Source organism: Harmonia axyridis, chromosome 1 (assembly GCF_914767665.1).
Source record: "Harmonia axyridis chromosome 1, icHarAxyr1.1, whole genome shotgun sequence".
In the NCBI taxonomy this organism is placed as follows: Eukaryota; Metazoa; Arthropoda; class Insecta; order Coleoptera; family Coccinellidae; genus Harmonia; species Harmonia axyridis.
In genome coordinates, this window is record NC_059501.1 from 4,242,646 (window position 1) to 4,258,540 (window position 15,895).

The 15,895-nt window shown below is 39.5% G+C and overlaps 1 protein-coding gene across 2 annotated transcripts in view; it reads right to left on the minus strand.

Annotated features, from left to right (window-relative positions):
- The window catches only part of LOC123687053 (collagen alpha-2(XI) chain-like), a 61,603-nt gene that overhangs the window by 3,309 nt on the left and 42,399 nt on the right, over positions 1–15,895 (minus strand). For both annotated transcript variants that reach the window (XM_045627014.1, XM_045627015.1), the window contains exons 11-22: positions 13,278–13,388; positions 4,196–4,456; positions 3,939–4,136; positions 3,577–3,882; positions 3,357–3,518; positions 2,787–3,038; positions 2,357–2,608; positions 1,886–2,209; positions 1,424–1,801; positions 850–1,119; positions 386–547; positions 115–330 (exon numbers count right to left, since the gene is read on the minus strand). In XM_045627014.1, coding sequence (XP_045482970.1) covers positions 115–330; positions 386–547; positions 850–1,119; positions 1,424–1,801; positions 1,886–2,209; positions 2,357–2,608; positions 2,787–3,038; positions 3,357–3,518; positions 3,577–3,882; positions 3,939–4,136; positions 4,196–4,456; positions 13,278–13,388 — 2,892 coding nt within the window. The remainder of the gene's footprint in view (positions 1–114; positions 331–385; positions 548–849; positions 1,120–1,423; positions 1,802–1,885; positions 2,210–2,356; positions 2,609–2,786; positions 3,039–3,356; positions 3,519–3,576; positions 3,883–3,938; positions 4,137–4,195; positions 4,457–13,277; positions 13,389–15,895) is intronic.

Sequence of the window (15,895 nt, forward strand, 5' to 3'; positions counted from 1 at the left end):
CAACACTAATAAAAACTTTAGATAAAAACTTCTAAATCTAAGAAACAAATTCTCTGGCACTTGCATACACCCTGGTAGTATTATGAGGCAACAAGAAAGTTAATTGTCACTTACCGTGTCACCTTTAGATCCAACTGGACCAGGTTCTCCCTTAGTTCCTCTTTCTCCCTTCTCTCCCATGTCTCCCTTAACTCCCGGAATACCAATGTTACCTTGATGTCCTTTGGGACCTTGTTTACCAGTGTCACCTTTAGGTCCTCTCTCTCCTGCAGCTCCTACCTTACCAACAGGTCCTGAAGCTCCTGGATTTCCCGGAGGTCCGATATCTCCCTGCAACCACCAAGGTTATCAGTAACAATACATTTTCGATCATTGTCAATCTTACAGCTGATCCTGGAGACCCTCGTAGTCCTGGAAGCCCTTGGGATCCTGGCATTCCTTGTGGCCCGACGATACCTTGTAAACCGGGTGCTCCGATCATTCCTTTATCTCCCTTTTCTCCAGCGGGTCCTGGGTTTCCTTGTGATCCTGCGGGTCCTTCCATTCCCTGGAAATTTGATATGGCAGATTCGAAAAAAAGTGAAAAGGATGGACTTGACATTTGTCGTAAAGAGAAAAAGGTATGAATTCAGCAAGTTGAAAGCCACCAGAAACATTCTCCCAGAAGATCGGAATTTTGTGGAATTATGACAAAATATTCTTGAAAATAACGAAACTACAATGTCATATTATTTTCAGAAACATTTTTCATTTCGATAATGTTTTTGATTTTTAATTCGTTCTGAGTTTTGAGGCTATTCGATGTTGGAAAGGAAATGTGAACTGTAATTTATGTAAAATTCAACTCACCGGTTTACCTGGTGCTCCTACTGGCCCCATCTCACCTGGTGGTCCTCTCTCACCAGCAGGTCCAGCTTCTCCAGCTCTTCCATCTTCGCCGTTAGCTCCAGGTTCGCCCTTGGGTCCCAACAGGCCTGGTTCACCAGGTGGTCCTGGAAAACCTGGGGGTCCCGCATTGCCTTTTGGACCTTCGGGTCCGGGAAGTCCTCTGCCTCCTGGGGGTCCTTGAGGTCCGGTCTTACCGTCCTCGCCTTTCTGTCCTTGAGCACCTCTTTCTCCCTAAAAATTGAAGATGAAATGCTCTGATTTTCCGTTAACTTGTTTTTTAAGCTATTTTTTCATATGCTTGATAAGATAAATTAAAAATTATGAGGTATTTCAGACAGTTCTCAGAATTAAGGACATTTGTTATCATCCAAGATACTTTTTCAAGTTCCAACATAAATTTTTTTCTCGCAAAATATCAGAGTCGCCAAGAACTTTTTACCAACAAATTGAAAAAAAATTGAAAGTTACAGTAATTTAGATACTTTAATCAACTTAGGTAATCACTTTTGACAACACTGTCGACATATATACTTACATCTTTTCCAGGCAGTCCAGGAGTTCCCTGAATACCAGGCGCTCCAGAATCTCCCTTCATTCCCTGAGGACCCTCGGGACCAGTAGGTCCCACCAATCCTTCCACTCCTTTTTCTCCCCTTAAGCCCGGTTCACCAGGAGGGCCTGGTGGTCCCAAAGGACCCTTCATACCAACGTCTCCGTGCTCACCTTTCACACCTGGAGGTCCCGGTAAACCTTGCAAACCTGCAGGACCTGCCGGTCCGGTGGGACCCTGAGGTCCGGCCTCGCCTTTAGTTCCTTGTCTGCCGATTTCTCCCGGTGGTCCTTTTTCGCCGTTAAGCCCTGGAGCACCGGGTTCTCCACGGGGTCCTTGTGGACCAGGACTTCCTGCTGGTCCCTTCGAAAGAGGATTATACGTCAGTACGAAGAATTCATTCTCAGATATTCATTAATTTTTGTTATGACCTTCTTCCATACTTACGGCTTCTCCTGCGGACCCCTTGAATCCCTTCTCCCCAGGCGGTCCCAAATCTCCCTTATCACCATCTTCTCCAGGAGTTCCTATAGGACCTTGTGGTCCAGGAAGCCCTCTGGCACCTGGAAAACCATCTCTACCGGTCGGACCAGGTGGACCTGCCTCTCCTCTTTCTCCTTTCGCTCCTCCAGCACCTGGAGGACCGGGTGGACCTTGCCTGCCTTCAGGACCTGGTGATCCGTCCTTTCCCGATTCGCCTTGTTGTCCTTTGTCTCCTATGCTGCCTGGAAGTCCTGGAGGTCCCATGTCACCTTTCATTCCAGGGGTACCCTACAATCATTTTTTGATGGTATAAACAATTTTCCTATTAAAATATCCTTTACTCGAAGAAAAAGAATGAAAAACAATAATGACAAAAAAGAAAATAATTTGAAATTATACGAAGAATTATCTACGAAAACAAAGAATTATAATTACCGGAATTCCGCTTTGACCTCTTTCCCCAGGAAATCCAGGGAGTCCAGTGGGACCTGTCACTCCTGGTTTTCCCTCGGGTCCAGGCAAACCTGGAGGACCTTCTTTGCCTGATTCCCCCGGCGTTCCAGCTTCACCAGGTGGACCTGGTGGACCTGGAGGTCCTGGTTCTCCTATTGCTCCAACTTCCCCTGTAGGTCCAGGTGGTCCAATGACTCCTGGTGCCCCCGCAGGACCGGTGCTGCCCGGTTCACCCTGTAAGAAAACAGATGTTACGTGATTATCTTTACTAGACAAATAAGAAAAGAAATAATAAATTAAGTTACAAAAAACGTTCGAAAATGAAAAGTGCGATATAAAATTCAAGGAAAATTTGCAATGTAGTTTGGTGGAATAAAAACTAGTTATTGTGATGTCTTAAATAATTTCCTACCGGTGCACCACGTTCACCAGGTGGTCCAGACTGTCCGTTTTTTCCGTTTGGACCTACAGGACCCGGTGCTCCACTGAAACCTCTAGGACCTTCTGGGCCTTGCACTCCTCTTTCGCCAGGAGGACCTACAGATCCAGGTTGGCCGGTGTCTCCCTTAGATCCTGGCTGGCCGTACAAACCTCTTCTGCCCCTTTGACCTCTGAAGCCTCTTGGTCCTGTTTCTCCCCTTTCTCCTGCTGCACCGGTTAGTCCCTGAAAAAATTTGGTTTCTCTTTAGGATATACTGGTAGAGAATCTGGAGAAGTGAGTAAATATTTTGTTACTGAATTTATTAAGTTTGAATTGTAATTTCCACAAGGGGTTGATCCTGTTTGATTTATTTGTGATAATGATTGTAAACAAATAAATAAATTCATTCAAAATAAACTCTTCTGAGTAAACCTTTCCTGATTTTGAAACCTCTCTTCTTAAACGACAAACAGGGCTAGAAAGCAAATATTATCATGTAACCCACTTGCTTGTTATTGTTAAACAAAATATGATAACAATAATTGGATTCTTCTTACTTACCCTATCTCCCTTCTCACCAGCAGGTCCTGCTCTTCCCGTTGAACCTTTGTCTCCCTTCTCTCCGGTAGCTCCAGAGTAACCAGGAAATCCAGGGAGTCCCATGTTTCCTTTCTCTCCAGGAAGACCCATAGTTCCAGCTTCACCACGTGGTCCATCACTTCCCTAAAAGAATAAAACAGTGTTTTGTCGACTATTTATTGATCTATAAATCTTCATTTACCTTTGGTCCTTCCACACCTTCCAATCCAGGAATACCTGGAGGTCCAGATGCTCCCAAATTTCCTTTAGGCCCAGGTTCCCCCTTTTCACCTTCGAAACCTCTATCTCCCTTCTCACCCTTCTCTCCGGGAGATCCTCGCAAACCTACATCACCCTTGAAACCTCTCGCTCCTGGAAAACCAATTTGTCCTGGAAAGCCTTGGGGTCCTGTATCGCCTTTGCTTCCTGGGGATCCTGGTTTACCTGTAGGACCTGGTGGGCCATCTATTCCGGGTATACCAGGAAAACCCGGTTTTCCTGGTGGTCCCTTAGGAAGAAGATATCATTCCAGACGCCTCAATTCTTAATCATGAAAATACTTACAATTACTCCAGGGGGTCCTAAGGAACCTTGAGGTCCTGGAGAGCCTACGGGTCCAGGAGGTCCAGATTGTCCAGGGGATCCTGATTGACCCGGAGCACCTGCGTTACCCTTCAGTCCTGGAGGTCCTTCGTTACCCGGAATACCTGGAGGGCCAGGCAAACCGGGAATACCCCTAGGTCCTGAAAATCCTCTAGGTCCCTGAGAATATAAAGAGTGTGAAGTGCAAGAGATTCGTTGATTTCTATGGTAGAGCTTACCATTTCTCCCGAAAGTCCGGGTAGACCTGGAGGTCCTTCCTCGCCCTGTTGGCCGTCGTGTCCAGGAAGTCCAGGTTGACCTACGGCTCCGGTTTCTCCCCTGTCACCTTTTTCACCCGGAAGACCTGGTAGTCCAGGCGAACCTTGTTCTCCTTTGTCGCCTGGAGGACCGGCAAGACCCCTTTCTCCGTCTCTACCAGGACGACCTCTGCGACCTTCTCTTCCTGGTGGGCCTAGAGGGCCTTGAATACCACGAGGTCCCTTGAAAAATTGAAATTCATAAGATTGGGATTCATAAGAGTTGGCAATGAGGTGATTCATTTACGTTTTCACTATTTGGTAGTTTCTTATATTCACAACACGAAAAACTTTTTTCTGGGATAGTTCAAGATTGTCTACTCTCTCGGAGCATAAAGTACAATGAAACTACTATGAAACGAAATTTTTCGGATTGTTTTCGATCTGAAAAGTGAACTAAGGTTCAAGCACCCATTCAGAATATCTTTTACATATTCCATGGTCAGCTGTCTTTAATTCTTGTGCCAACTGAACTTTACAAAGTTGGAGATGCAAATCCAGATGCAAAATACTTCATAGCGTGCACTAAGAGAGAGCCAAATGTTGTGTTCGCCGAAGAATGAATAAATTTGGATCTTCTTCAACGGTTTCACTTAGAACAGCAATATTTTCAGCAGAATGTGCAATTCGGTGATATATGGGTTCTAAGACATAGCCAAGAGATACGGTATTTTTTCACTGTTACCAATTGTACGCTCAGATGGACGATTTTGTCGACCATAATCTGCTCGTAATGCACGAAACGTACTTACTACAGAGTAAGTTTTCACACGTTCGGCAGTAGATGAATGATTCATATTGTTGAAGGGCTAACCTTTAACTGAATAAATAACGCTTTGGATTACAGTTTTGTTTGACATATGTCATGGAAACTGGGCTGTAAAATCCGGATTACAACATGGATAACCCAGTACAGTAAACCCTACACAATTTACTTATTTCGGTAGTATTACACAGTGACTGCAACCTTATTCAGTAAATCTCAAGACAATACTACCATGAGGCACTCTTCAGTACTGTCAAGTATTAAATCTTATTTAATACCACATGAAAAAATTGTACCTTGTGGAACTTTTGAGCAACATTAAGCTACAAAGCACACGTTCATATGAAGAGTGTACTGACATAAAAAAAATTGGGCAAGTAACGGGCGTTTTTTTCGAGGTATATAACTTTAAGTTGGCATTACTGTTCAAGATGGCGACCGATTTAACAGCTGTCAAGTGATTTATTCTCAGTTTGGTTTGGCAATTCATCATGAATAGACTCACGTCTGAACAACGCTTGCAAATAGTGCAATTTTATTTCGAAAATAATGGTTCTGTGCGGATTTTATTTTGTTTAGCGATGAAGCGCACTTCTGATTGAATGGCTACGTCAACAAACAAAACTGGAAACAAAACATTTGGAGTGAAAATAATCCTCAAGTATATGTCGAAACATCGTTACATCCAGAAAAACTGACTGTTTGGTGCGCTTTATGGGCTGGTGGAATCATTGGTCCGTACTTCTTCAAAAACGATGATGGCCAGAACGTTACAGTCAATGGTGATCGGTGTAGAGCCATGATTACTAACTTTTTCATTCCTGAATTGAACAACCATGATGTCCAGGAGCTGTGGTTCCAACAAGACGGCGCAAAAGGTCACACAGCTCGTGCCACAATCGATTTATTGAAAGACAAGTTTGTTGACCGCCTAATTTCACGTTTTGGACCTGTGAATTGGTCTCCAAGATCTTATGATTTAACACCGCTAGACTATTTTCTGTGGGGCTATGTACAGTCATTGGTCTATGCGGATAAGCCACAAACCCATGACCATTTGGAAGACAACATTCGCCGTGTTATTGCCGATATACGGCCACAAATTTTGGAAAAAGTCATCGAAAATTGGACGTCCAGATTGGACTACATCCGAGCCAGCCGTGGCGGTCATATGCCAGAAATCATATTTAAAATGTAATGCCACAAGATTATCTTGCGGATAAATAAAATTCATGTCAATCGAATATAATCCATCGTTGTTTTATTGCAATTTAAACTACTGTAGCTCTAAAAAAAACACCCTTTAGCAATTCCCTTTCTTATCGAACTGCAAAAAGATTTGAAGAACCCTAGTAGTTTGAAATATTTGTTCTGCTGTGAACCGATGAACAATTCGGTTTTTCGCAAATACCAATAGTCCTGGAGCTAGTAACAGATATACATGACCAAGTTCCTCTCAAACGGTAATTAGTAGAATGCATCAGGTAATAGTAATTAAAAGCCTCGTCAGCTGCGACTCTGCTGGGGGGGAGAGCGGCGGCAGCCCCCCAAACACGAAGAAAAAAAAAAAAAAATCAGTCATTTCCTCCCAACTGAAAATTTGTCAAATTGTAGCTAACCCAGTATCTAGACGAAAAAATACAATGGCTATAGCATGGTGGATTATATAATACGTCAGCTGGTGCCTCAAACATGAAAAAAAAAATATTTTCAATGACAGCTCTGACAGCGACTCTGATAATGAATCAGAGAGTGCCACACTCGCGAGAAAAGGACTTTCTCCACATGTTGCACAATAATATTTAGGTACTTCCACTCCCTGATTCAGTATCAGAGTCGCTGCCAGAGCTGTCATTGAAAATATTTTTTTTTCATGTTTGAGGCACCAGCTGACGTATAATCCACCATGCTATAGCCAGCTGATTGTATTTTTTCGTCTAGATATTAGGTTAGCTACAATTTGACAAATTTTCAGTTGGGAGGAAATGACTGAATGTATTTCTTCGTGTTTGGGGGGCTGCCGCCGCTCTCCCCCCCAACCGAGTCGTAACTGACGTTCACGAGGCTTTTTATTACTATTATCTGATGCATCTCACCAAGTATCTCTCGAGAGGAAATAATCAACTAAATTTGCACCTGGCTCCCGGACTACAATATTATATGTGGAAATTCCGAATGGAACCTAAAGGGTATCACCCACGGCACATATTACATATACACATAATCTACAAGATCTTGATCCTTTCCAATTCAAACAACGTGTTATTGGTAATACTCAAGTTATCGCCGACGACCGAACGATATACCCACATTCTTTCGAAGATGCCGTATACTACGCGAAATAAATAAAGGCGTAAAAAAAATTGTGTCGCGATATCGCCATATGGAATAATAAAAATTCGATTTTACGATGTAAATCACGGCATGAAATACTGCTCAGCCATTAAAACAACACCGTAAAATCCCGCCGCGCCGAGCAGATATTCCATATTTTGCGTGGTTAGTTTTATAATAATGGTCGTCAAATACGCATCATGCCGAGAAAAAGGAATATGAATACTTTTTATTAACCCCGGTGTTTACAACCTCTTCATTTTAACGATTATCTACACCCTGATTATCTCTTATGATGGACTGCCGAGGGGAGAACTGGACGAAATTAATTTTGCAGGATCGTAAGATATAATATCATCATCACTTTCTAGAAGCAATGCCGTGTACACGGGTTGTTCGATGAGTTTTGCGGTTAATTAAAAGAGGGCGTTGTTGCTAGCTAAAATGTTTTCGTTTTGTTATGTTGGTACACTTTTCATATTGTAACGAATTCGCAAGCCCTACGCCACTGCCTCTTTCTAGAAGGTACCGGACGCACCGAGAGCTTGATAGAAAGATCAAGACGCTTCTAGAGAGAGATGCGAGCGGTATATAACTAATCGAAGCCGCAGAGCAGGGCAGTCCGACAGAAACGGCGGTCAGTGCCGTACACTCAATTAGATATAAGTTGTAGAAATAAATTAATGTAGTAGTGAACATAAATTAGTGTAATAGTTGAAATAAATCATCTTTAAATAGTTATTTATAGTTGTGTACCTGAAATAAATTAGTGTTAGCCAGAAGTACCGATTTAATTAACCGAAAAACGTTACAATATGAACGTGTGTCCAGTTTCATTTCAATCCTCCAATTCATTTTTTTTTCATAAGCCATTTGGTATCGACGTGTCACAGTATTTTTCTACAATGGCAAAAATCGTCTAGTGATTCAATATTTTTAGAAGGTTTTATAGCGGAGGAAATTTATGAAGGAATGTTGAAAATGTGAAAGGACTCTTCGCCTTCAATTATTACAGTAGAAAGATGGTTTGCTAAATTTAAACGTGGTCGTACAAGCCATGAAGACGATCCACGTCGAGGACGTCCAAAAACAGCAACAACACCAGAAATCGCAGAAAAAAATAGAGGATATCGTATTGGAAAAGCGTCGAATGAATGAGAGAGATTTAGTAAAAGCCCTGATATCTTATTGAGCAGTGTGAGCAATGTTATTACTGGAGTATTGAGTATCAGAAAGCCATGTATAGGGTGTTTTTTTTCGAGGTATATAACTTTATGTTGGCATTACTATTCAAGATGGCGACCGATTTAACAGCTGTCAAGTGATTTATTGTCAGTTTGGTTTGGCAATTCATCATGAATAGACTCATGCCTGAACAACGCTTGCAAATAGTGCAATTTTATTTCGAATATAATGGTTCTGTGCGGAATACGTATCGCACACTACGTCCATTAGCCATGAAGCGCACTTCTGGTTGAATGGCTACGTCAACAAACAAAACTGTCGCATTTGGAGTGAAGCTAATCCTCGAGTGTATGTCGAAACACCGTTACATCCAGAAAAACTGACTGTTTGGTGCGCTTTATGGGCTGGTGGAATCATTGGTCCGTACTTCTTCAAAAACGATGATGGCCAGAACGTTACAGTCAATGGTGATCGGTATAGAGCCATGATTACTAACCTTTTAATTACTGAACTGAACAACCATGATGTCCAGGAGCTGTGGTTCCAACAAGACGGCGCAACATGTCACACAGCTCGTGCCACCATCGATTTATTGAAAAACACGTTTGGTCACCGCCTAATTTCACGTTTTGGACCAGTGAATTGGCCTCCAAGATCTTGTGATTTAACACCGCTAGACTACTTTCTGTGGGGCTATGTAAAGTCATTGGTCTATGCGGATAAGCCACAAACCCTTGACCATTTGGAAGAAAACATGCGCCGTGTTATTGCCGATAAACGGCCACAAATGTTGGAAAAAGTCATCGAAAATTGGACGTCCACAGATTGGATTACATCCGAGCCAGCCGTAGCAGTCATATACCAGAAATCATATTCAAAATGTAATGCCACAAAATTATCTTGCGGATAAATTCATGTCAATTGAATAATCCATCATTGTTTTATTGCAATTTAAAGTTCTATAGCTCTAAAAAACCCCCTTTATAAAATGGGTGCCGCATTCGCCAGCAATGAACAAAAATACATTTGAATGTGACGTTCTCAGCAATATTTAGACCGTTTTCGAAAGAAGAAACTGGATTTTATGCGTTGATTCATCACTGTGGATGAAACTTGGGTCTGTTACAATGATTTCGAACCAAATCAGAGGCTAAAGAGTGGTGTCTTCGTTTCCGAAACGAGTGCATGACCAGAAATCGGCCAAGAAGGTGTAAGCATCAGTTTTTTGGAATGCCAAAGAAATTTTGTTTGTGGATTACTTGAAAACTGGTGAAAGAATAAATTCTGAATATTAGTGTAACCTTTTAGACCAATTGAAGAATTCGTGAAAAAAGACCCGGTTTGCAGAAGGAAAATAACTCTTTTTCTTCAGGACAATGCACAAGAGCACAAGAGCATTTTGAACCATTTTCTAAAATCCACGAGTTCGAATTGTTAGAGCATCCACCCTATTCACTAGATTTGGCTCCTAGCGACTTACATCTGTTTTCAAACCCAAAAAATATTCATGCGTGGAAAGCGTTTTTCATCAAATGATTAGGTCATAACAGATGTAGAAGTACATTTTGCAACCCTTCCAGATTCCCACTTCAAGGATGAAATTCATAAATACTAATTTCATTGGCTCAAGTATATATTTTGAAATTCAGGCAGACTATATTTAATAATAAAGTGTATTTGCAAGCATAAAATCGTGTTTTTCTTATTGAACCGCAAAACTTATTGAACCACCCTAGTACATTGTCTGAGAAATAGAGCTCAGAGTAATAAATATAGATAGGGGGAGCGTATTTCATTTTCAGTAAGCAAATTTTGTCCCCCACATGAACTATCAAATTTGACATGAAGAGCCCGGAAATGAAAACATATCAGTGATACGATATTTCAATCAATTCGCGAGTTTCTCCACAAAGAACGCACTTTCTATGTCCCATAGTGAATCAACGTTTAATATTAACACAAAATATATTGAAATAAATACTTAAATATATCAGAAATTCAGAAAACAAGTTTCAATCGCGCCAAACGACGTGAAACAACCGATGACACTAGGAGAGCAAAAGTTGCCAAACCTTGGATTTCAGCAGGTAGATACAGAAAATAATAAATATTCTGCTTATTATAAATTCGACAATTAGGAAAAATACCGGATTATAAATATTCAAATTTGCATTTTTAATCGGGAAATCACTCAAATAAATATATTTCATTCAATATAATATAAATTCATAACGATATAGTAAAATTGTGGATTTGAAAATATATCACAATCCGACAACGTAATCTAACCATGTTGGGGACATGTAAAAATTGCGTATACTCCCTCCATTTATGTTCATTACTCTATGAAATAAAGGAAGAAGAGTGAACTCGAATCTGGAATATTTCATAATCCATACCTGAACCCGGAAACGATAGTGACACCAGATACAGAATGGCGTTTTTATACTGACACCCTGATTGCGATCTCGTTCTGCACCTAATCAAATGTCTATATGCCTCATTTGGACGTGTCAAATATTAAACGAACCCTGGAAATCCGCTCATCCTAGAGATGGGGCTGTTTGAATATACGTCATTCCGATACGTTTTTATTTATTTTTCTTTATTACGAAACTCCAGGATATTTTTACGTGTAGGGGCCGTAACAAGTTCACTAGATTTATAAACGACGATTCATCTTTCTCACTATTACTAATTTTGTCATTTTAAGAATTGGAATTATATTCCAAGACAAAAATAAACCAAATATATCATAAAGATATATTAACAGGCCAATTGAAAAGTCCTCGGTCTACCATAGTAAAACAAATTTTTTTGGCAGAATTCGATTTTATTATTCAACATAGTCGCCTTCAACAGCGATACAGCGATTATAGCGATCTTACAACTTTTCGATACCATTTTTGTAGAACGATTTGTCTTTCGCTTCAAAAAAGGCCTCAGTTCCGGCGATTACTTCTTCATTGGAGCTCAATTTCTTTCCGACGAGCATTCTTTTGAGGTCTGAGAACAGGAAAAAGTCGATGTGGGCCAGATCTGGCGAATACGGTGGATGCAGAAGCAGTTTGAAGCTTAATTCATGCAATTTTGCCATTGTTTTCATTGTTTTTGACACGGCGCATTGTCTTGATGAAACAGCACCTTTTTTTTCTTCAAATGCGGCCGTTTTTAACGATTCCATCCTTTAAACGATCTAAAACGCTATATAATAAACGCTGTTGATGATCTGGCTATTTGGTGGTAATCAATGAATATTATACCTTGCGCATCCCAGAATACTCATGCCATAACCTTGCTAGCTGACTGTTGTGTTTTTCCTCGCTTTGGATTCGGTTCATCGTAAACAGTCCACTCAGCTGACTGTCGATTGGACTCCGGAGTGAAATGATGGAGCCATGTTTCATCCATTGTCACATATCGACGCAAACATTCAGGTTTATTGCACTTAAACAGCTTCAAACACTGCTCTCAATCATTAACACATTGTTGCTTTTGATCGATTGGTAGCTTGCGCAGCTATTGTTTGAAGGTTGGTACTAACTAAAAATCATATGGATTTGATACTAGTACCGCCATCTGTGCATCAGATCGGGGACTTTTCAATTGGCCTAATATTGTGAAGGAATATACACAAATTTGTCAATTTTCTGATGTTTATATCCTTCATCAAGTAGACTCACTAAACCTTCATAATTTGAAACAATCATTTATTCACTAAGAGTCATTACCAACCAAAGGATAAATTTAAAATTTATAAAATTGTTATCTCAATTGTAGATGTCGATTTGTATATGTATTTCATGAGAATAACAAGAAAGAAATCTATGACTGCCTGAAGTTATTGCTTTCTCTGTGAATCCTTACTAGAGAATCAGTAAACAGTTACGTTTAGTTAGTTTGAATTTTCTCAATTGCATTTTTTGTTAAGTAGATATACAAGTGATGAGTTATTAAGTTCAGTCATTTGTTTGAACTATAAGGCACTGATGAGGAAAAATTGCATTAGTAAATATAAAAATTTCGAAACGTACGCCTGTCTTTATGTTGATTCAGTTATTCAATTTATTAACCGTTTACTCAATTTGTTAAGTTTTAGTTATTTTGAATTTTCTTTTGGCTGGTTATTAGTTTTGTCATTTTTAGAATTGGAATTATATTCCAAGAGAAAAATAAACCAAATATATCATAAAGATATATTATTGTGAAGGAAAGTTGTCAACTTTCTGATATTTATATTGAATATCCTTCATCAAGTAGACTCAATAAACCCTAATAATTTGAAGTAATCATTTATTGATTAAGATTCATTAGATAGATGAATTGGCCTCCGATTGGTGTCCACGCAGGGCCGTCGCTAGCCAAACTGCCGCCCTAGAAAGAGACTCAATTTGCCGCCCCAACAGAAGCTAACTCTACAGAATGATAAAAATTTATATTGGGTAATCGGGGGCCGGAGTTTACTGAGCGATGAAAAAATTGAGGGCATCTCTTTGAGAAAATTATCGAATAAGTGAATATGATCCTTTCTATTGAGTCTATTTCATAATCCGATGCTTCAACCGTAGGAATTTCCCAGTGCAGAAATCCCCGATCCAAATTTCGATGATTGATTACAATATTCTAGCATTCTTGGTAATAATCTAATTATTTTTTGAAGAAACAGAATCAGTTCTACGGAATATTCTAACAAAGTTGGAATAAAAGGATTGCTCTTACCATTTCTCCAACTTCCCCAGGTTCTCCTTTGACACCTTCTGGTCCAGGTGGTCCTTGTAAACCTGGAACTCCAGTTAGACCAACTGGTCCTTCAGATCCTCGCATGGACATCTATGGAGAGAATCAAATGAATAGGTTTGCATCATATAAATATTTACTACAACTAATCTTCCACTCGAAGATTTGAAGTTTATCCACCAGATATTTCTTTCAAGATAGAGATCTGAAGCATAAGAAAAAATCAACCCATACAAACCGACAAAAAAAAACACAATCAACGTCAAATCTTCAAAAACCCTTCATTTTTCATTTAATGTGATGACAAATAGGTAAAAAATGAATTAACAAGTATCAACAAAACAAATATGCAGAGGAAAACTTAAAAGTTTGAAAACAAAAAATTGAAAAACTGAAAATGAATTTTTCCAGAAAATGAAACTACATCATTTTTAGACATTAATGAAGGATAAATTCAGTTTATTTCATTCGATCATCGGATTTTCTGTACTTATTTGAAGAGGAGCGGAGAAAATTGGGACTCTTTGAAAGTTAAATTATTAAGAAGAAGAATGAAAAATGCGTAGACCAAAAATTTAAGAAGAATATCACGAATATATCTCATTCGGTGATTATAGGTTTTATTTGGATCAGCTCTGAAGGGATGAGAAATGAAACTTCAGTTAAAAGTTCGATTATCGATTATCGGAGGACATTTGCAACTTTTTATGTACCTAGTGCTCCGAACAAAAATGAATGAAACCTATCGGATTCATTGCATGTTAATAAACCATAGGATATTGCAGCAAATTCCCAAAATGCTGGATAAACGGAAAACATGTGCATAAAAGTGCAATAAAACGTTCAATATGCGTTACCTTGAATCTCATAACATCGAATGACATTTAAAATTTCAACGTGGAAATGTCGACTTTTACATTGTGGAAATAAAACTGGATCTTTATGATTGAAGGCAGCACCAAGATTTAAACTATAGACATATATTTCCAATAAAGGATACTGCACACTTTTTTAGAGAAGATGACCCCCTGGAAAATTGGCTGAATTTTTTATATGTATGGTCCAAGTCATTCCAAACAAAAAGTTCAATAAGTGAAAGTATTTCTATAGGCTAGTTTTGACGCTAGAGGTTCCTGAAAACTCTTGTTTGTTCTCTATTGTTATACAATAAAAAACGTTATCCTGGATAATCATCACTATTCTGAGTAATCAACATGTGAACAGTCCTTAATATGAGATAACGGGTGTTTTTTTCGAGGTATATAACTTTAAGTTGGCATTACTGATCAAGATGGCGACTGATTTAACAGCTGTCAAGTGATTTATTCTCAGTTTGGTTTGACAATTCATCACGAATAGACTCACGTCTGAACAACGCTTGCAAATAGTGCAATTTCATTTCGAAAATAATGGTTCTGTGCGGAATACGTATCGCGCACTACGTCCATTTTATTTTGTTTAGCGATGAAGCGCACTTATGGTTGAATGGCTACGTCAACAAACAAAACTGCCGCATTTGGAGTGAAGCTAATTCTCAAGTGTATGTCGATTCACCGTTATATCCAGAAAAACTGACTGTTTGGTGCGCTTTATGGGCTGGTGGAATCATTGGTCCGTACTTCTTCAAAAACGATGATGGCCAGAACGTTACAGTCAATGGTGATCGGTATAGAGCCATGATTACTATTTTTTTCATTCCTGAATTGAACAACCATGATGTCCAGGAGTTGTGGTTCCAACAAGACGGTGCAACATGTCACACAGCTCGTGCCACAATCGATTTATTCAAAGACACGTTTGGTGACCGCCTAATTTCACGTTTTGGACCTGTGAATTGGCCTCCAATTGTAAAGTCATTGGTCTATGCGGATAAGCCACAAACCCTTGACCATTTGGAAGACAACGTTCGCTGTGTTATTGCCGATATACGGCCACAAATGTTGGAAAAAGTAATCGAAAATTGGACTACATCCGAGTCAGCCGTGGCGGTCATATGCCAGAAATCATATTTAAAATGTAATGCCACAAGATTATCTTGCGGATAAATGAAATTCATGTCAATCGAATAATCCAATGTTGTTTTATTGCAATTTTTGGTCAATTATACAGTGTGTCCCAGATATTTACAATTTTTTAAGTTCAATTATTCGAGAATGGTTACAAATCACCTTAGCGATCTAAATGTCCGGTATGCCGGTCCTGGCGGCAACCCTGTGTAAGGGAAGATGAATGAACAATTACCTACGTAAAGTAACGTAAAATAGACTTGTTAAGATGAGATGGACTCTACGACCTACCAACTATATTGTTTGCTTCAGCGGAATACGAATATCGAAAAAGAAATGGAAAATAATCGTTTTTTTCAACCGCAGATTCAACCAAACAGATGCATTCTTCTTTCACCATTTCATTCAATTCAACTATCACAAAAGATTGACTCAATTTCCAATGGTTGCTACAACTGAAATAGGTACTTCCGAGGAGTTGTTTTGATAAGGATTATATATCTTTTCGAGATGAAAGAATTCCAGTGGTAGGCGTAGAAATACATAGGTACACCAACACAAGGGCGTAGATCTTTTTTTTCTTGGGAGGGTAAT